The 16,621-nt window shown below is 42.1% G+C and overlaps 1 protein-coding gene across 8 annotated transcripts in view; it reads left to right on the top strand.

The window, feature by feature from the left end:
- The first annotated feature begins 3,659 nt into the window (after positions 1 to 3,659).
- lrba (LPS responsive beige-like anchor protein) overlaps positions 3,660 to 16,621 on the top strand; it is a 179,758-nt gene continuing 166,796 nt past the window's right edge. For 6 of the 8 annotated variants that reach the window (XM_034585874.1, XM_034585863.1, XM_034585852.1 and 3 more), the window contains exon 1: positions 4,376 to 4,561. In XM_034585874.1, coding sequence (XP_034441765.1) covers positions 4,376 to 4,561 — 186 coding nt within the window. Of the gene's footprint in view, positions 4,562 to 16,621 lie in introns of all 8 variants that reach the window. The other 2 variants (XM_034585812.1, XM_034585804.1) reach the window with 1 other exon arrangement.

Here is a 16,621-nt window from a genome sequence, read left to right as displayed (position 1 = left end):
ACTGGCGGCAGTTTACCCTTCCTAAATTTAGCTCTGTTTAAAACAACAATCCTGCAATAAATTCCACTTTGATGACGTTTAGAAGAGTTGATTCAACTTCACAATCATTTTTAAATGATGCAGTATATGGTACTGTAGAATCATAATGTATTTTATAGAGAGGCAAGGGTATTTAAGTGTCTCCTCATTGATGAAAATAATAGAAATACCTGTCAGTTATGAGTCTGCATTAGCTTTAGCTGGGTGTACCTAATAAACTGGCAACAGAGTGTTAAATCTGTAAAATGTAAAATCTGTTCATAGTTGTCAGTGTATGTGAGGGGTAGTCATACGGATGATGCAGGCAGACTGCTGGGATGTTATATTTCATGTTTATTACTCTTCCTCAGGGTGTTAAATGACGTGAAGTGAAGTAAACACACTTGTATGTTCCTATCTGAAAAAGGAAATGAAACTGCAGCAAATAACAAAATATAAAATCTAAATGTCTGCTGTATTGTTTGTCAATGGTATATTAATGGCTTAAATTAATTAGAAGTTTGGTCTGTTTGGAGTTTTCTTTTGTCACCATGAATGCACCTTTCTCAGATTTCAGTGCATTTTCAAATGAATCTTGATAGCTTTAGTCAGACACAATCTGAAAATGCAGCTTTTTGCACCACTCATTGATTTAACTGTTGTTTTATATCCTAGGTTATGTGCAGAAATCATAATATTATACTTGGACAGTAAGACTTTAAAACAAAGGACGGCAGGAAGAGAGCAAAAGATGATCATTATCTCTACAGAGCCCTGTTAGAAAAATAATGAGGCAGGTTTATGTTCGATCCAAAGGTCAGCAAAGGCTTATCGAGGTCTAATTTTGAGAAGTCTACATTTGAGCTGCAGCAAAACGAGTTCTCTGATTTTCAGGTCATTACATCAGAGACGGGGCCCCTGCGTCTCTGGGGTGGTGCTGCTGGCTTCCATGACTCCCGGGCTCCCCGAGGCCTCGGCTACAGTTTACTGCGAGGTCAGTGGCAACGGTGACGCCAGCTGCCTCTGGGACAACAACACTCATAGCTGCTGGGGCCGTCCTTGCAGAAACAAATATGAATTCACCTGTGTGAGCAGAGAAAAAGGACAAGACAAATAAGACACAGGCATTATTAGAAAAACTGTATCCATTGCGTCATCACTTTTCCGTTTGTATTTGATTGTGACTTTCCCCTAATGCAATATCTGACATGGGACGACCTGTGCCCGTCCTCCACTCAGCTACATCTCACGTCACGGGTTATTGGAGATGATTTGAAAAGGCAAGCAGTGCAGAGCTGTCACTTTGCTTTAATGTTTGGTTTTCATTCCTTCGGCTGCATGATGTCTGTCAATGTGCTGTTGTGCTTCAGAAAAAACAAAGTTCAACATGTCAAACCCCCCCTCTCTGTGTGTTGTCGCAGCGCAAAGCAATGATTGGTGCTTGTTCAACATCACGATACGAGTCTCCCTGTGGGGGGTTATAGTTATGTTTTATTATTTATGGCATTTGTGCATTTGTTATAATCTGTGGCAATACAGTTTTCTGATTCTTTTATATAAATTCATATAATATCTTAAAAGTAAGGGTATAACATGGGCTAAGGGTTTATTGTTCTGCCAAACAGTTTGTAGTCATGTATCATAGGAGGTCAAATACCACCAGGTTCAGTTTCTTAACTACAGCAACAAGAAGGACAAAAATCAGCGGAGACATACTGTGAAGGTGCTTGACGAGGTGATGGGCATTCAGACCTTCCTGATGGTTATCTTTGAGCGACACGTCCTTCAGAACCAGGTCTGTACTGTATGTGACTGCACAAATCAGCCCCTGCACTGTGAGTTTGAAACCCTTCCTTCAGGCCGGATATTTAGAGCAGCCTGTTATAAGTGCAGCAGAAGTAGAGAGTAATTTTTTCCACATGCAATAAACCTGCATAATTTGCACATGTAATGTTAGCATAAGAATTATAGTAATTTGTTTTGACCAATATTGTGCAGTTGTGCTTTGTTTAAAATGTTATAGGAGACATCTTAGGAACATATCTGTACTTTTTGTATTCATGTACGTATTGTTGTTATTTTTGTACGGCTTTGTTGACTTTTATCTTGTGCACCTGACTGCAAGTCAACTTTCCAACCTGGAATAATAAATGACCAAACATCTGTCTGTCAGTCTTCCTGTGGCAAAGCAAATCCGCAGCATGGCTTCAACTTTCAACTTTCAACTTTCAACTTTCAACTTTAACCGCAATATTTACCCTGCATTTGCATATATGTGACTGTGCAGAGAAAATGGCTGGTGTATATGTTATCTTTGTTTTCACTGAATGTGTCACTGTAAACCTGCTTTCAGACATGCACTGAGCACTGGAGATCCTTCGAGTGAGAGCCTCCGGACTTCTCTGCCTGGAGTTCCTCCAGTCATGTCTGAAAACGGCTTATGTGATGGGAGTGTGTGAGAAGGAATAAAGGTTTTGTCAGGTCTGAACACAGCTCCGTCAACACGAGTCCAGCATCGACTCTCTCATCTCTAAAGGCTGCTGCACACTAGAGGGTTTCAAACTCTTGACTGATTTTAACAACGTGGGAGACCACAGACACAATGACAGATTTAACCGATTTTTAATCTTATAATCTTCAGAACACACACACACACTGGACGATTTGGCCAGAACGTCCGACAACGTCATCCTCTCCTTCTTCTTCAGTTTGTTAATGGCGGTTGGCAAACAACTTAGGCACATTACCACCACCTTCTGAACTGGAGTGTCTTCTTACTTCAGCTGAAAGACAAACATGGAGGAGGACCGACGTCTTGTGTTATGTTTTAAAGCGGAAAAAAAACTATACATTTTGAAACAGGAGCTGGAGGTGAGTTGTAACTGTATAGGTACGTACCATCCTGTTGGTGACGCTTCCCGGACAGCTCCCTGCTGATTATCAAGATCGGGAAGATTCCGACTCAATCGGTAGTATTAAGATTACTTTGAAAACCCCCCACACTTCAGGATTAGTTGGGCAGATAATCAGCAGTCAGGTGATCTCCAGTCAGGAACGCCCTTGCGATTGTAAGAAGGGGGGGCCCGATTATCCTCTAGTGAGCAGCAGCCCTAAAGCTGGTTTTTCCTTTTTTAATATATATATTTATTTTGGCCATTTTAGGCCTTTATTGGACAGGACAGAGATAGTTTAGTGGTGAAAGGGGGCCAGAGAGAATGGGGGACGATTCGCAGCAAAGGGCCGCAGATTGGAATCGAACCAGGGCTGCTGCAGGTGAGCTATACCCCCCCCCACCCACCCCACTTAAAACAGTTTTTCTCCCCATATGAACGATGCAACAGCGCCAAGTACCAGCAACAATTAGCAACTGCACACCAATCCAAAAATGAATGCCGAGAAGAACCAGGGGCCCATGAGCTCATATTCAGCCCCGGGGCATTGAAACGGGTCAGTCCGGCTCTGGTGTGACTACTTGATTAGATCTATACGTGCGTGTGTGTGCGTGTGTATGCGTGTGCGTGTGTATGCATGTGTGTGTGTGCGCGTCGTGCACCTGAACGTCTCACCTGCCCCCGAGCTGAAGCAGCCCGAGCTCCGCACTGCGCATGCTCCGCTGGCTGAACGGCTACACTGTCATGGCGGTGGCGAGCTGAAGCTGCCGCGGGTGAATCAGGAAGAGAACGCGGCGCCGCTGGGTCATCGCTGACATTTCACCGAAGTGTGCGGAGCTCGCCGGGGAGGGACCGAGCACACACACCCCGTATCTCCATCGACTTCTCCCGGAGCTTGCTGCCTGGGACTCGCCTCCTTCCCCTTTTTTTACTCTCCTCTCCAGTTGGTGAGTTTCCTTCTCGCAGCGCCGCTACCTGTCAACTGTGCGCGGACAAAAGCAACTTCCACACGGACACGTTCAACTCCCCGCGCCCCCCGCTCAGCCGAGTGACCGAGCTCCGGCTCACCTGCCTTCCCCTCCCTCCCTCGTACCTGCCCCGCTCTTCCCCTCCGTCTTTCAGCGGCATTAATCCACCCGCCTGCTATCGAGTTACGCAGCGGGGAGAGGAGCAGTTCGCCGCGGAGAGGAGCGGTTGATTTTCAGCCTGTCACCCACGGACAAATACCCAGCCAGCGCTTCTTCTTCGCCCGCTCTCCGGGTCCATTCCCCCCGTGGTTTTGGATGGGGAGGGCAGCGTTTAGCCTGCGAGCCCGCGGACCGTCAGCAACCCAGCTGAAGGGGACATAAACCCCCCGCGTTCCCTCTCCTCCCGACGCCGGCTGCACCGCCACCACCGCCGGGGGAGGTGAACAGGTGCCTCACCTGTGAACGCCACCTGTCCCGTCCGTCCTTCCTTCCGTAGCCATGGCTAGCGAGGAGGCGGCGGGCGCTGCCCAGCCGGGGGATGGAAAGGACGGGAGACCGGGCGCCGTGCAGCTCAACCCCGCGGTGCCCATCCGGGGGATCAGGATGAAATTCGCCGTGCTGGCCGGCCTGGTGGAAGTTGGGGAAGTTAACAACCGAGACATCGTGGAGACCGTGTTCAACCTGGTAAGCTGATTATGGGAGCTCAGAGTAGGCCGGAGATAGATGGTACTGTCACGGTGGAGTGACATGCGGGTCTGACATTGTTAGTTGCACTTTACTTTAGCACCAGTTTATGTTTAATAATCATCTACCTGTGAGTATATGATGGAAACAGTGCAATGAATCATAAACACTTACTACCCTTGGTTATAATATTTCACAGGCGGATCTAGGATTTTTCTGAATCGGGGGCTACAATTTACAAAGGGGGCCCAATTATATATCAACATTCATGCACAATTCCTCATTCAGTAAAGTGCACATTAAAGTAATTTCTTGTGCACTGTTACTTCTATTACTTTGACCAAATCCACATTGAATATATTTAGAAAAGTGTGTACTTAAATTTCTAAATTTTTCACCAAGTGTCATATGTATTGTTAGATTTGTTATATGTTTATAAAAATAGAAAAAGAAAAGGTTAGTTGCATGGATGGTTCCTCAGAAGTCTTCTCTTTTGCCTTTATTAACACTTAAATATTATGTCTCACCGTTTCGCCTTAGGCACATTTCGTATTCTAATTGTCATACTGTAGCATGTTGTTAAGACGTGCTGTTGCTTAGTATTTAACTGAATCAGACACGATGACTAGTGTCAGGATCATCATGGCAGAGAAGCTGTAGTACAGTTGGTTGCTTTTTGTGACATATCCAGGTCAGTCACAGTGTGTGTGTGTGTGTGCGCGCCTTATCTGTCTACTACCTGTTGCTCACCCTTAAACTCCTCACCCTGCGCTCTCGTCTTGTCTGCAGCCCCGATAGCACCTTGGGCTGTTGGAGTAATGACATGATTCTGCTGCACCTGCATGTGAATGAATGAATCTACCCGTAACAAGGAAGTGTAGCGTGAAGGAGAGAGCATGCTCGGCTCGAGTTTGGCCGGGTAGGAGAGAGAGGGAGAAAGAGGGAGAAGAGGTGAAGGAGGGAGGAGAGGTGAAGGTGAAACCTGCGGAACTGCTTTGTCACTGTAGCAACACAATGAGCGGAGTGGTTTTCAGTGAGGGAGGCTCATCCTCCGTGTCCTCAGTCATGACACCAGCCCCCACAGTGGTCTCGAGTGGAGGCGAGTGAACTGTGGTGGACACCTCCCCTCATGTCACGAAGTTTTAACACCACAATACACAAAGTTATTCTATTATTCCAGCTGGTGTGATAACCTTATTTTCATTGTAGCAGCTAAATGATTAATTCAATTAATTTTCTTATACAAGTGGTCAAATATTAGGTTTTATGATCACATCTTTTACTGATTAATAAGAAAGTACAGAAGTTCACACGCTGCTGAAACTATTTACAACAGGGAAGGTGAGCTCACAAAATCAAATATATTCATGAAATCATTAACTCAAATACAGACGTCCTTGATTTTCAGACAATTCTTCTAATACGACATCCCAGTATACAACGATATGGGGTCTTGCCCGATTAGGTCTAACTATCAAACGTTTAAGTAATACAATATTTTCACATCAGAGTCAAACCAGTGTTTTAAGGTCATTTAGCGCTTGGCCCGTGGTGAGTCCTGCATAGAGTGTCTGCTCTTGACTAATATTAAGATCCACAGAGAGTTAATCATTAAACAGACACAGACAGGTTTATTCTGTGAGGAAATATATGTTTCTTAATACAACAAACAACATTATGTAGGTCTGCAATAGAGCCCGGAATCATTGCCAATTGTGAATTTTAATAAATACAGGTTGATATCGGTTTCGAAAAAGAAAATAATATTGGTATAAGCCCCTAAAAAAATCCTTTATTTTAATTAGAGGTAAATATTGGTTGGAATAATTCTGTCCTTGGCTGCAAACCACTTCTGTGTGTCTGTTATTACTGATGAGAGAAGGAGAAACCTGCCACTGCAAATAGGAACTAGGAAAATATTACAAGGAAATATTGTTTTCTCTTTCCAAATACAACTAGAGGAGGCTCCCAATTAGTACTTGTTTTGTTGTGTTTTCTCTGGTCTGGAAAAAAGTCATTAATATTTCACCAAATGAGCTGGAGAGACAACCAGGCATATGTTTGGACAGAAATATCAGAGAGCAGCTCTGCGTGGGTCCCTGGGACCCCATGTTTTGCATGGTCAGCATCGTTTTAGGGCTTTTAGAGACGGCACTGTGCATTTCATTAAACCCACCACCCTGTGCTCGCATCGTCTCACGCTGCACATCTTGTTCCAGGCTCACTGCACGACTCCTGCACTGCTTGTGGTTAAATGCAACATAGACAATAACCTAAAAAATGTATGGTGTGGCCTAAAATAGTGTTTGTTGTGATTTGTAGCACATGTGCTTGGATTATAAACACCAGGATTTGCTTTTTTTTAAGAAAGGAACTCATTATGGTGGCTCTGTTTCTGCCTGAAGTCAGGACATTACTAAAGGGGGAGGAAGAGTGTATCTCATGTCTGTAGTCACTGGAGTTGTACCTTATGCTATGCAGTTGGTTTTCCTCCGTGTCAACCTTTAGCTACTATTGGTGTGTCAGATGAAAGAGAAAGTTAAGTTAAGTGACCCAGATAAGTAGATGAAACTCTTTTTGTTGTCCTCTTTAAAATAACTTTATTTAAACTGGTATCTAAGAAACGCGATCACATGAACTGTAGTTAGAGGCAGTCTCGTATTCACCTGCTGAGGAACATTAGTTGTCTTGTCATGGCTTGTCAGGTCTTACCTGTCTGGATTGACCAGCCCAGTCTGGTTAAAACACTCATTGGACTGGAAGCAATACATTACATTGAGTTTACGTTAAGTGTTTTGACAGCAAAGAAAGAAAAGTAAATAAAAGCTTGAACACATAAAAGCAATAATGTGTCAATAAAAATGAATGTACAAGAAAAATAAAGGTGAAAAGAGTAAAAACAATAAGAACTACTATGTGACTTTTATCTGTCATGCAATGGGTTCAGTTGTGCAGTGTCCGGGAACCATGCATGATCTCACAAAGCAAGCAGTGCTCTTCTATTTAACAATTTGATATTAACTAAATGTATAATTAAATATATAAAATATAATAACTTAATTTATATATAATCAAATTTATCTGTGCACTGTGAAGATTCGTCAAACTTGTCTTCTAACCTGTTTGCTATCAAAACAGTGTAAAATATCTTTTACACTAGGGGTTACTTAATAAACATCCTGCTTCACACCTCTGCTGGTTTCTGTCACTGTCATTGTTTAGTTTGCGGATTGACATAACCCCCCAAAACCACTGAGATAAAACACGAGGCAGCCCACAAGATCACACCAGCTGATTATACACTATGTGTCGTGCCCCTCACAGAGAGACGGGTGAACAAAAGTAGCCAGAGCCACAATTGGACACCTATTTCTGGCTACCTGTCAGATGTCCTGTCCATTGGTCTCTGGGCCATAGTGTGGTGTTTCAGCTCTTAAGTCTTTTGGGCTCTGTAAATATTTGACTTTTTTCATCAGTCATTACTTCACTCGATCTTGTACGGCACGTGGCATGTAGTCACAGTGTGTGTGCACTGTGCTGTAAGTGGCAGCCCACAGTGTTACAGGAAGCCGCTGGTTGGATTTTCTTGGTCTGCCAACCGAAACAAATGATGAAAGCTGCAAGGAGCTGCAAAGTGAGGTTACAATTCTCAGGTGTGTTGTCTGGAACAAACACCAACCACTGATTTATCTGTCTATGTCAGTCGAAAGAGAGCGGTTGGCAGACAATTTTGAAAGTGCATGCAGGGCAAGGAGAATTTACAGATTTGAAACACGAGTCACGCACAACACAAACTTGTATAGGATAAAAAGATGTGAAAGAAAAAGCAAAGATTTCCCTCTTTAAAGATCCAGTTTTAGGAAACCTCAGAGGGCACAATGACTATTAGAACATGATCAAAGTGTGCAAAGGTCAAGGCGTTAAGACCTTTATGATAATCGTGTATATTTGTAATGAAAATATGAAAGAATGAATGTCTCCTCACTTGTGTGACGTTACAGGTTTTGTTAACAGACGCTCCACCTTCATCTGGCCAGCTCAGATCTATTTCTGTGTCAACTAGCAATGCAGTAGATAGCCTTATAAAACAATAAAAGTCTGATGCAGCATGACCTGTTTGCTCAATCTATTCTGATACCAGTGTTTCTGTGAAAGAGCCGACAGGGCCTGATAATATCTGGCTTCCATTTTATCGTTTGAGCCGGTTTATTCTCTCAAATTAAATATGGGCTTTAATTTGGAGTCATCGGCTGCACAGAGCAGAGCTGCTTTTTAACAGTGTGGAGCACAGAACCCCCCCCCCCGGCTCTGTAAACCATTGACCAAGAGAAAGGTCTGTGGTTACAATGTTTTCCCTACATTTAATTCACCATTAAGTGTATACTGCAAAGTAGGGCTGCGGGATACGTCCAAAATCAGGAGGTCATTTCACATCAAGATAACGATGTCATTATGCGTAACACAAAATGTTTCTCGACCCAGTAAATTGGCACCGTGTCTCTGCGACTGTAACTTGTCTCCTTCCATCTCCAAGTGTCTTTTCCCTCCATGCTGTGCTGCGTCTTGCATTGTTCTAGTTCAGGGTTTGTTATGGGATCACCAAAGTACTTTTATGTGGCTCCATTCATAGACTCTTTAAATGTTTCACGTTATGTGGATTTAGAAAAAAAAAGAATACACCTTGTCGTGTGCTCTCTGTAATTCTATTTGTGTCAAAAGCACTGTTTGTTCAGTATTATTTCTAGGTGTCGTGGCGTGTCGGAACACTCACAGCATCTGTTTGATTTTAGTGTTGTAGCCCACTTTATCCTCCGTTGTTCTGATGTTGACACTGAGGATCCTCCGGTGAGACAGGCTGTCACAAGTGAAATTATTTGTTCTAAACTGCGTCTTCACTGGTTATTTACTCACCACTGCACAAAGGAACCATGCACTTTTAGTAGCTGCTTTACTTTTGGTATTAGCAGACTTCGGCTGATCTTTCCGTGACTAACCAGGAGCTAAGGCTGGCCACAGTTATTTGTGAGATAACTTGTAAACCCTGAGGTAACTGATGATGTGAAATACAACTACTCAAGACATTTTTTTTCTATAATCAAAGACCTTAAAAATCATATTTCCCCAAAGCAGTTCTTTTTGTGTTTTGATTGAACTAACCTTTTTAAAGCCAAAGTTATCAATTGAGTCTTTCAGATTCATCTTTTGACAAATAATAAGTATAAGTATTATTTTTAGTAATGTTAACAAGTTCTATATATTTGGTTGTATTTATAATAAAGTTGTCAATGCTTTTCTAGCATACTCTTGAGCTTTGATTGATTTCAATGTAGTAGTTGAAAATTTGTTATCACTGCAGTAGCATTGAAACTATTACTCATAGGATCAAGATGGCAGCTTGTTGTAAAGCCCATCCCTAATGTGCACTTGTTGTCGACAGTAATGCAGCAAACGCACAAACTCTCCCTTCAGCTGCTTCCAATCTTAACACAAGTGCCAGGGCAGCGAGGGCGATCCTCGTCCGCTCTGCGGGCCGGCGTCGGCCTCTCTGGCCGTAACAAAGAGCCCTCTAATCTGACACATGAATGAAACCCTGTATCTGCTTCTCTCTCTGTTATCTGTCGCATCATCCCCACTGCACGTCACACCTTTTACCTTTTCTCCACTGTGGCGGAAAGCGGCGTGAAGCACTCAAGGCGTGTTGTCTATATAAGCAACCCTGTTTATGGTCCTGAGATAGGGATTCGTTTTTTTTCCCACTTCACTGTCGTCGTCGTTGCTTGTTGTGTCCTTAAATAGCCTTTTTTTTTTTTTATTACATTTCCCGTAAAGAAAAGAAGGTATTTTTGTGGCTATTGCCCCATTTTGCTCCAGTTGTTGTGCTGAAGTCAACACAATGAGCATCTTGAGCACACAGTTGTGACCATCCAACACTGTTGTTTAGCCGTAAACTGGTGCTACATTAACTGACACGTCAGTTTTCGGTTTACTTGCCCAGTGTGTCACTATTTCGCCCCGAAGCAGAACAGATAAATTACCCATCGTGCCTCCTCATCACCTGCTGTGTGCTGACAAAACAGGCAGATGGCCTTCGGATTCATCAATGTTTGAAGGATGTGTCATTTAAGATCCTATGATGTGTTGCGCAGGACAAATGTAGAGATGATTGTCATGAGAGAACTTGTGTTAAATGTATTTTGGGGCTTTGAAGCAAACTGAAATATCCCTGGGGAGGAAGTTTACCTAATTCAACAAAAAAAGTCAATATTACGAACAGTCATTATCACAGAATATTTATTTTGTGAGTGTAAAAACTATATGGCAAGTTAGTGCTTAAACACCTCCAAATTGTAATAAGACATATGGACGTATGCACTCAGTTGCTTGAGGCTTTTTTACAATGTCACAAAATTGTGGCACCCACTACAGAAAAAACAGTTATCTCAATTAGTTTTTTCCGTTTATTTGTCGACTTATTGCTTTGCACTGGAATAGAATCTATTTCCCACCAGATGTGTTTCTATTCAACGTCTTAGTCCAAAGAACACACAGTAGACAAAGTCATATTTACTTTTAAGCCGGTTTAAATAATCCCAGTTTTTCCTATGGGACAAACCGTCTGAGGAGAAAAAACAGCAACCTATATGTTTTTTTGTGTTTTTATATCTGTGGCTGTGTATCTTGGTAGTTTTGTATCTCTCCACAGAATCCACTCAACTTCCAGTTTGCTTCTTACCTTGGTTAAATAGCTGACAGTTTAGTGAAAGATTAACCTGTTACACATTTTTTTCTCTGCCCCCCACTGCAGTGTTGTTTTAGGAAGCAGGGGCCATAATGAAATCTACCACTCGGCCTCCATCTCTCCTTCCTTAGTTTGTCTTCTATAAACAGTGCCAGCTCACACATGCATCCGAACAGAATGCCACTGGTTATGATGGAGGAAGCTGGGAACAGGAAGTGTTGGTGGAGACTCTCAAAGAACAACGATACGATCATTATACTCGATCGCTGAGTCGGCCACAGGGGCGACGAGAAACTGCACTTTCATGCCTTTTTCATTGGTAGACTAATACTAAACCATTAAGAGCGTGGCTAGGATCAGTTCACCCAAATGAAAAAACATCTGTAGGCAGACATCTCAAAGACCGATAATCTCGACACCTGGACACGCTTTGAACAAAATAGTCTTGGCTGTTTAGTGGAGAGGTGAAGTATTATATTATTGGAGCTGTTTTCTTTTTTAGTAATGTTTAGTGAGCAGAGCTTTTGTCTTGATATAGAGCTTTTTTCGTGCTTGTTAATGGTTTTTGCATTTACCCTTTTTTTTCACCTGCTGTGTACTGATGGGATGACTGTGTTCTATAAAGCTCCTTTCCAGAAAACCCATGGATACAATCGGCATTCACTCCCGGGTCAAATGACTCAGGTTTTAATGGGCAGTGACAGAAACACGACACCCAGGTGGATGCCATATCTTCTTCCTTATTTTGGCAGTTTAGATGCTGACGCGGCACCTTTTTCCAGAGCAAGGTTATGACGTACATTGAACTTCTGCACGTTGGAGAGTAAATAGCCATGAACGTTTGTTTACTTATTGTTGTTTACATCTTGGTGAAACACTTGCGAAGTTGTAGAGCTTCTTTTTGATGTCGAACATGACTCACAGAAACTCCTCTACTGGCGATGGGAAAGGAGTCAATCGCCTATTTTTATTAAGTTTACCTGCGTTTAAATACCCTTTATACCCTCTAATTTAGGTGTAAACGAGGTACAAGATTTCGAGATGAATCTCTGGATCCGTGTTATTTTTGTTGGTTGTTGGTCAGTGGTTACTGCCTCTACAAAATGACCAAACCAAGATATATCTTTGTCGTACTCCCGACCAAACACAGCACTACCTTTGCCCTTGGCTACGAATCTCATTGTCATTGCTGATTTCACCTTCATGCGCATCCAGTGGATAAGTAAGTTGCACCGTTGATAATCAGCTGAAAATGCAGTGTACACACATACACACATATACACACACACACACACACACATCATGTTAACACTGTTGACATGCTGGAACACTATAGCAGAGCTTTTGGCTAAACAGAAAGCGGTATTAACCTCCTGGCACACAATCTTCTCCTCACAGTGGGGGGTGTAATGATATGCTAATGCTGCCTGCCTGCTGGCCAAGTTTCAATGTTAAATCCTCACAAAATGTGTGAATATTAAAACATAATAATAAATGCTCCTCCTTTGTAGGAGAATTACTATGTCGAAGTCTTAATCTGTTGTCCCTCCTTAGTATTTTTGTTGGCAGATTAATTAATACATAAAAAAGGAAACCACATTATATTGCTGTAATCACTGTTTGTCGATATAGCTGTTTTAAGACAAACTCCAGAAAACGTCAGGACGTGTTATCTTTCACTTGTGAAGAAGCAGCAGGAGACTGTTTGACCTTCTGTCCGGACCAGTGCAGAGTTACTTGTCAGACCTTTCTAGTCCATTCTCGACCCTTTGCTCGCATAAATTAAATGCTGTTATGTGTTCAACCAGCATTTACAGTTGGTATTTGACATGACGTGAGCCAATGCAGCCGGCTAACATGCAGTGAGGTGCATGTTGCTAACTCCCTGTGGCCTGGGTAGCACTGATGGCATAATGAGGTCAAAGATGATTCTGTATTTTGCTATGATTCCCTATTTGGTTTGTTCTTTAGTCACAAAGATGTATTCATTGCCCACTATTCTCTACACACTGTGCCATGCTCTTAATTTCATGATTTAATAGATCGTGATAGTGGTGACGAAATCCAGCCATGTTTCACTTCAGACAAATCAACCTTTGTGGAGCCGGCCTGTTACAGAACACTGACACAATGGTGACCATTTAGTTTTTTTTTCCCTCTCGCTGCTCGTAAGCAAATGCTTTGGTTGCAGCGTAGCCTGTGGCATGTTCCTCTGTATTAGTCATGGGATAGACTGCATGATTCTGCTCTCCACAAGAGATCATCTGCTCTCCTCTTGCCTTTTAATTGTTTAGTAATTCAATTTGTCTACATTTTAGTGTGCATGAAAATCAGCTATGTCTGTTTGGTAGAATTGACTTGTTAACGTTTCTTCTTAGGTGAGGAGAAACTGCACTGAGATTGCATGCTTGTACTGTATTCTGGCTTTCAGTAATAATTATAATGCTTGTGTGCATGCATGTAAGACCAGATGGCATAAAGTTTCTGCTCACACTGGAAATTAAGGCGCGTGACTGTGCACTAGCTACTCCACTAGCCAACAGCTGCACTTAAGCCTTGGCAAGAACAATTAAAACAATAGTCAAACTCCTTGTAAAATTAATTTTATTACCAAATAAATTGAAATAATATGCAAATACATGAGCATGCATTACACGGAGGCCTGTACCATTGTTAGTACTTGTAAATCTGTGCTGGGCCTCCAGTGAGCAGAGCTGGGAGAACTGGCCCTTGGCCGAACCTGACTGCCGACCCCTAGATGCTTCCTCTCCCCTTGACCTGCTTTCTCACACTGCATCAGCCACTGATCTGTTGCCATGGTCTGGCGTTCAACCTCTGTGGAGCACAGGCTACACATGCGAGATGAAGCCCAAAAACAAAAGCTGCACAATCGTAACATAGTGTTTACGGCTGAAAAAAATTCAGCTTTTGTCTCGACAGCTTGGAGAGCTTTTTTAACCAGATGTTTTTTTGAAAAAGTTGACGCCTCGCTTTAGTCATTTTGAGTTGCTGCAGTAGCCCCCCTCAGAAAAAGGATGTCATGGTTTGATTGCAGTACTTCAGGAGGAGGAGGAGGGTGCGTAAACATGGTAAAATTAAAATGTGTGGCTATAAGGGCAAATTTAAGGCAATGCAATCCTCACCCAGATATCATCTGCCAGAACTAGAGATAAGAACGACATAAGAACGACATTTTTGCATTTCCTTGAAAAGCAGATCACTCTCTCCCTCTTCAGAACTTTGAGAAAAAGATCACACTAAAATGTTCCATATTTCAAAACATGTATATTTAAATGTATGATAACTGTCTGAGCTGCCTACACTTAATAATAATGAAACTGCAGTATATGAAAGAACAAATAAACCAACTTTGCATCCTATTACACTGGATGTGACTCTTTCTGCCCGGATGTCAACCGTGTATCCAGGAGGCCTTTTCGAGATGTCACAAGAATGATTCAGTAACCCATAAACCTGAATGACGAGACATGAGGCCGTGCCATCAAACATGTACGGGACAATCAGACAAGGCAGCACCTGGTCACAACCCATCGAAGTAAATGTGAAAAGGTCGTGAGTGTCGATGCTGCGACATCACCGTGGTTATTGGTTTGGCATCTTACATCACAGATAGTTCATTGAATTGCGCTCAAGTCATCAAGGTTCAACAGTTGGTTTTGGTTTCCCAGGGGCAACTGTTAAAACCTTCAACATGATGGGCTGTCACTTTGTGCCTTGCTTCTTTTTAAAAGAAGTTTTTGCATCTGTAGCCCAAACAAATAACTTTATATAGTTTAATGGTGCCCACTCAGTAAATACTAAATACCAAATAACTCTTGCTTAAACGGGTTCATTTGTATGTAGTACCGGCGTTTGCTCTGTGTTGTTGTCATTGGCAGATAAGAGCTGCCTTTGTTGACCATATTTTAAGGAAAAAATAGAGGAAGTACAAACCACAGGAAGCCGGTTAGAGTGGAACAACCGTGTTGGGATAAACTGCAGAGTATTTCCTGATTCTACACTCAGGGTTTTCCCAAGGAGCTTGTTTGGCTGAGGCGCGAAGCAAAACAGATCCGGAAAAATGTTGTCTAATAGTCAATTTGTTAAGTAGCTGATTGCTGACAGGAGTTATTATTAGTAAACAGATGGTAGTCACCTTTTCCCCAAATGTTTAAAATTTTTATGATATTAGTGGAAGTGTTCAGGTTTGGTTTCCCACTTATAAACCTCATTAAGAAAAAGCCTAGTCTTTTTAAACCAGTTCAGATTGGGTATTTTACTCATGGCTAATATTTGGATTTTCTTGTTTTAGTTAAATCTTGGATTAAAAAACAATGTTTAATAGTGTAAATGTTTTTAATAGCAAGGCAGTTTGAATTGATGCAAATGTCTTGGCAAGAGGTTTATCCAAATACGTCATGTGTAAAGAACAGTGGCTGAATTCATGTTTATAAAAGGTTAATATCTTTCCATATGACTCTAATAATTTCATTTACCTTGTTTTTAGAAAAAGATATATGTATGTATATATAAGGAAGGGATAGAAATAGTTTTTAACAATGTTTTTAAGGATGCATACCATCAATTTTATCCCAACTCTTTGTTTGTGAGTAAACTGTTTGTTTACATTGAACACTTTGCTGGCTTGTTTTTAAGTGAAAGGACTAAACAAGGCTCTTTCGTGTTGAAATTCTCATTTCACTCCTCCGTGCTTCAAGTCAGGCTGGAATTCCTCACTAATGTTTATCTCTTTCCTTCTTCACTTCCCTGCTCCGGCAGCTATTTTTAACAAGTTGCACCCCAGCCAACCTTCCTATTTTCTGCCACTACACAAACTAAAATCAGCGGCATTGCGGTATCAAACGACGAAATTCTTTGTTTACCTCAGTCCCGATCACATCTTCCTCTCAAACCCCCTGTCTGCAGAGAGGAAACATATTCTTCCGCAGGAACTTCGTTAATACTGAATAACCTATTCCAGACAGAGACCACATAAAGATTTTCTCAAGCAGAGAACCATGCTGTGAATATTTGAGTATTGTTGTAATTTTCAACATTTCATTCCAGAAGCAGTCAGTGTTTCTAGAAAAAGCAAAAGATTGCCCTGAGGCCTTGACTCTGATGTCTAATGAGGACTGTTTCCTGACAAGCCTTTTCCTTCTGTTGACAATAGCATCCACCCTGCAGCTGAAGCTAGATGGCCAGATAGGCAGTGCCCGTGTTAAAGAATTCTCCTTCATATGTGTTCGGTCTGTTACGACTTTTTGGCGTCATGTGAAAAAAGGTCAAGAGCAGCCTCTCCGGTTTGTTCGTGCATTAAC

The sequence above is a fragment of the Hippoglossus hippoglossus genome, chromosome 1 (assembly GCF_009819705.1).
Source record: "Hippoglossus hippoglossus isolate fHipHip1 chromosome 1, fHipHip1.pri, whole genome shotgun sequence".
Classification (NCBI taxonomy): Eukaryota; Metazoa; Chordata; class Actinopteri; order Pleuronectiformes; family Pleuronectidae; genus Hippoglossus; species Hippoglossus hippoglossus.
The sequence above is the reverse complement of the archived record's forward strand: the minus strand, read 5'-3'. Positions and strand labels throughout refer to the sequence as shown.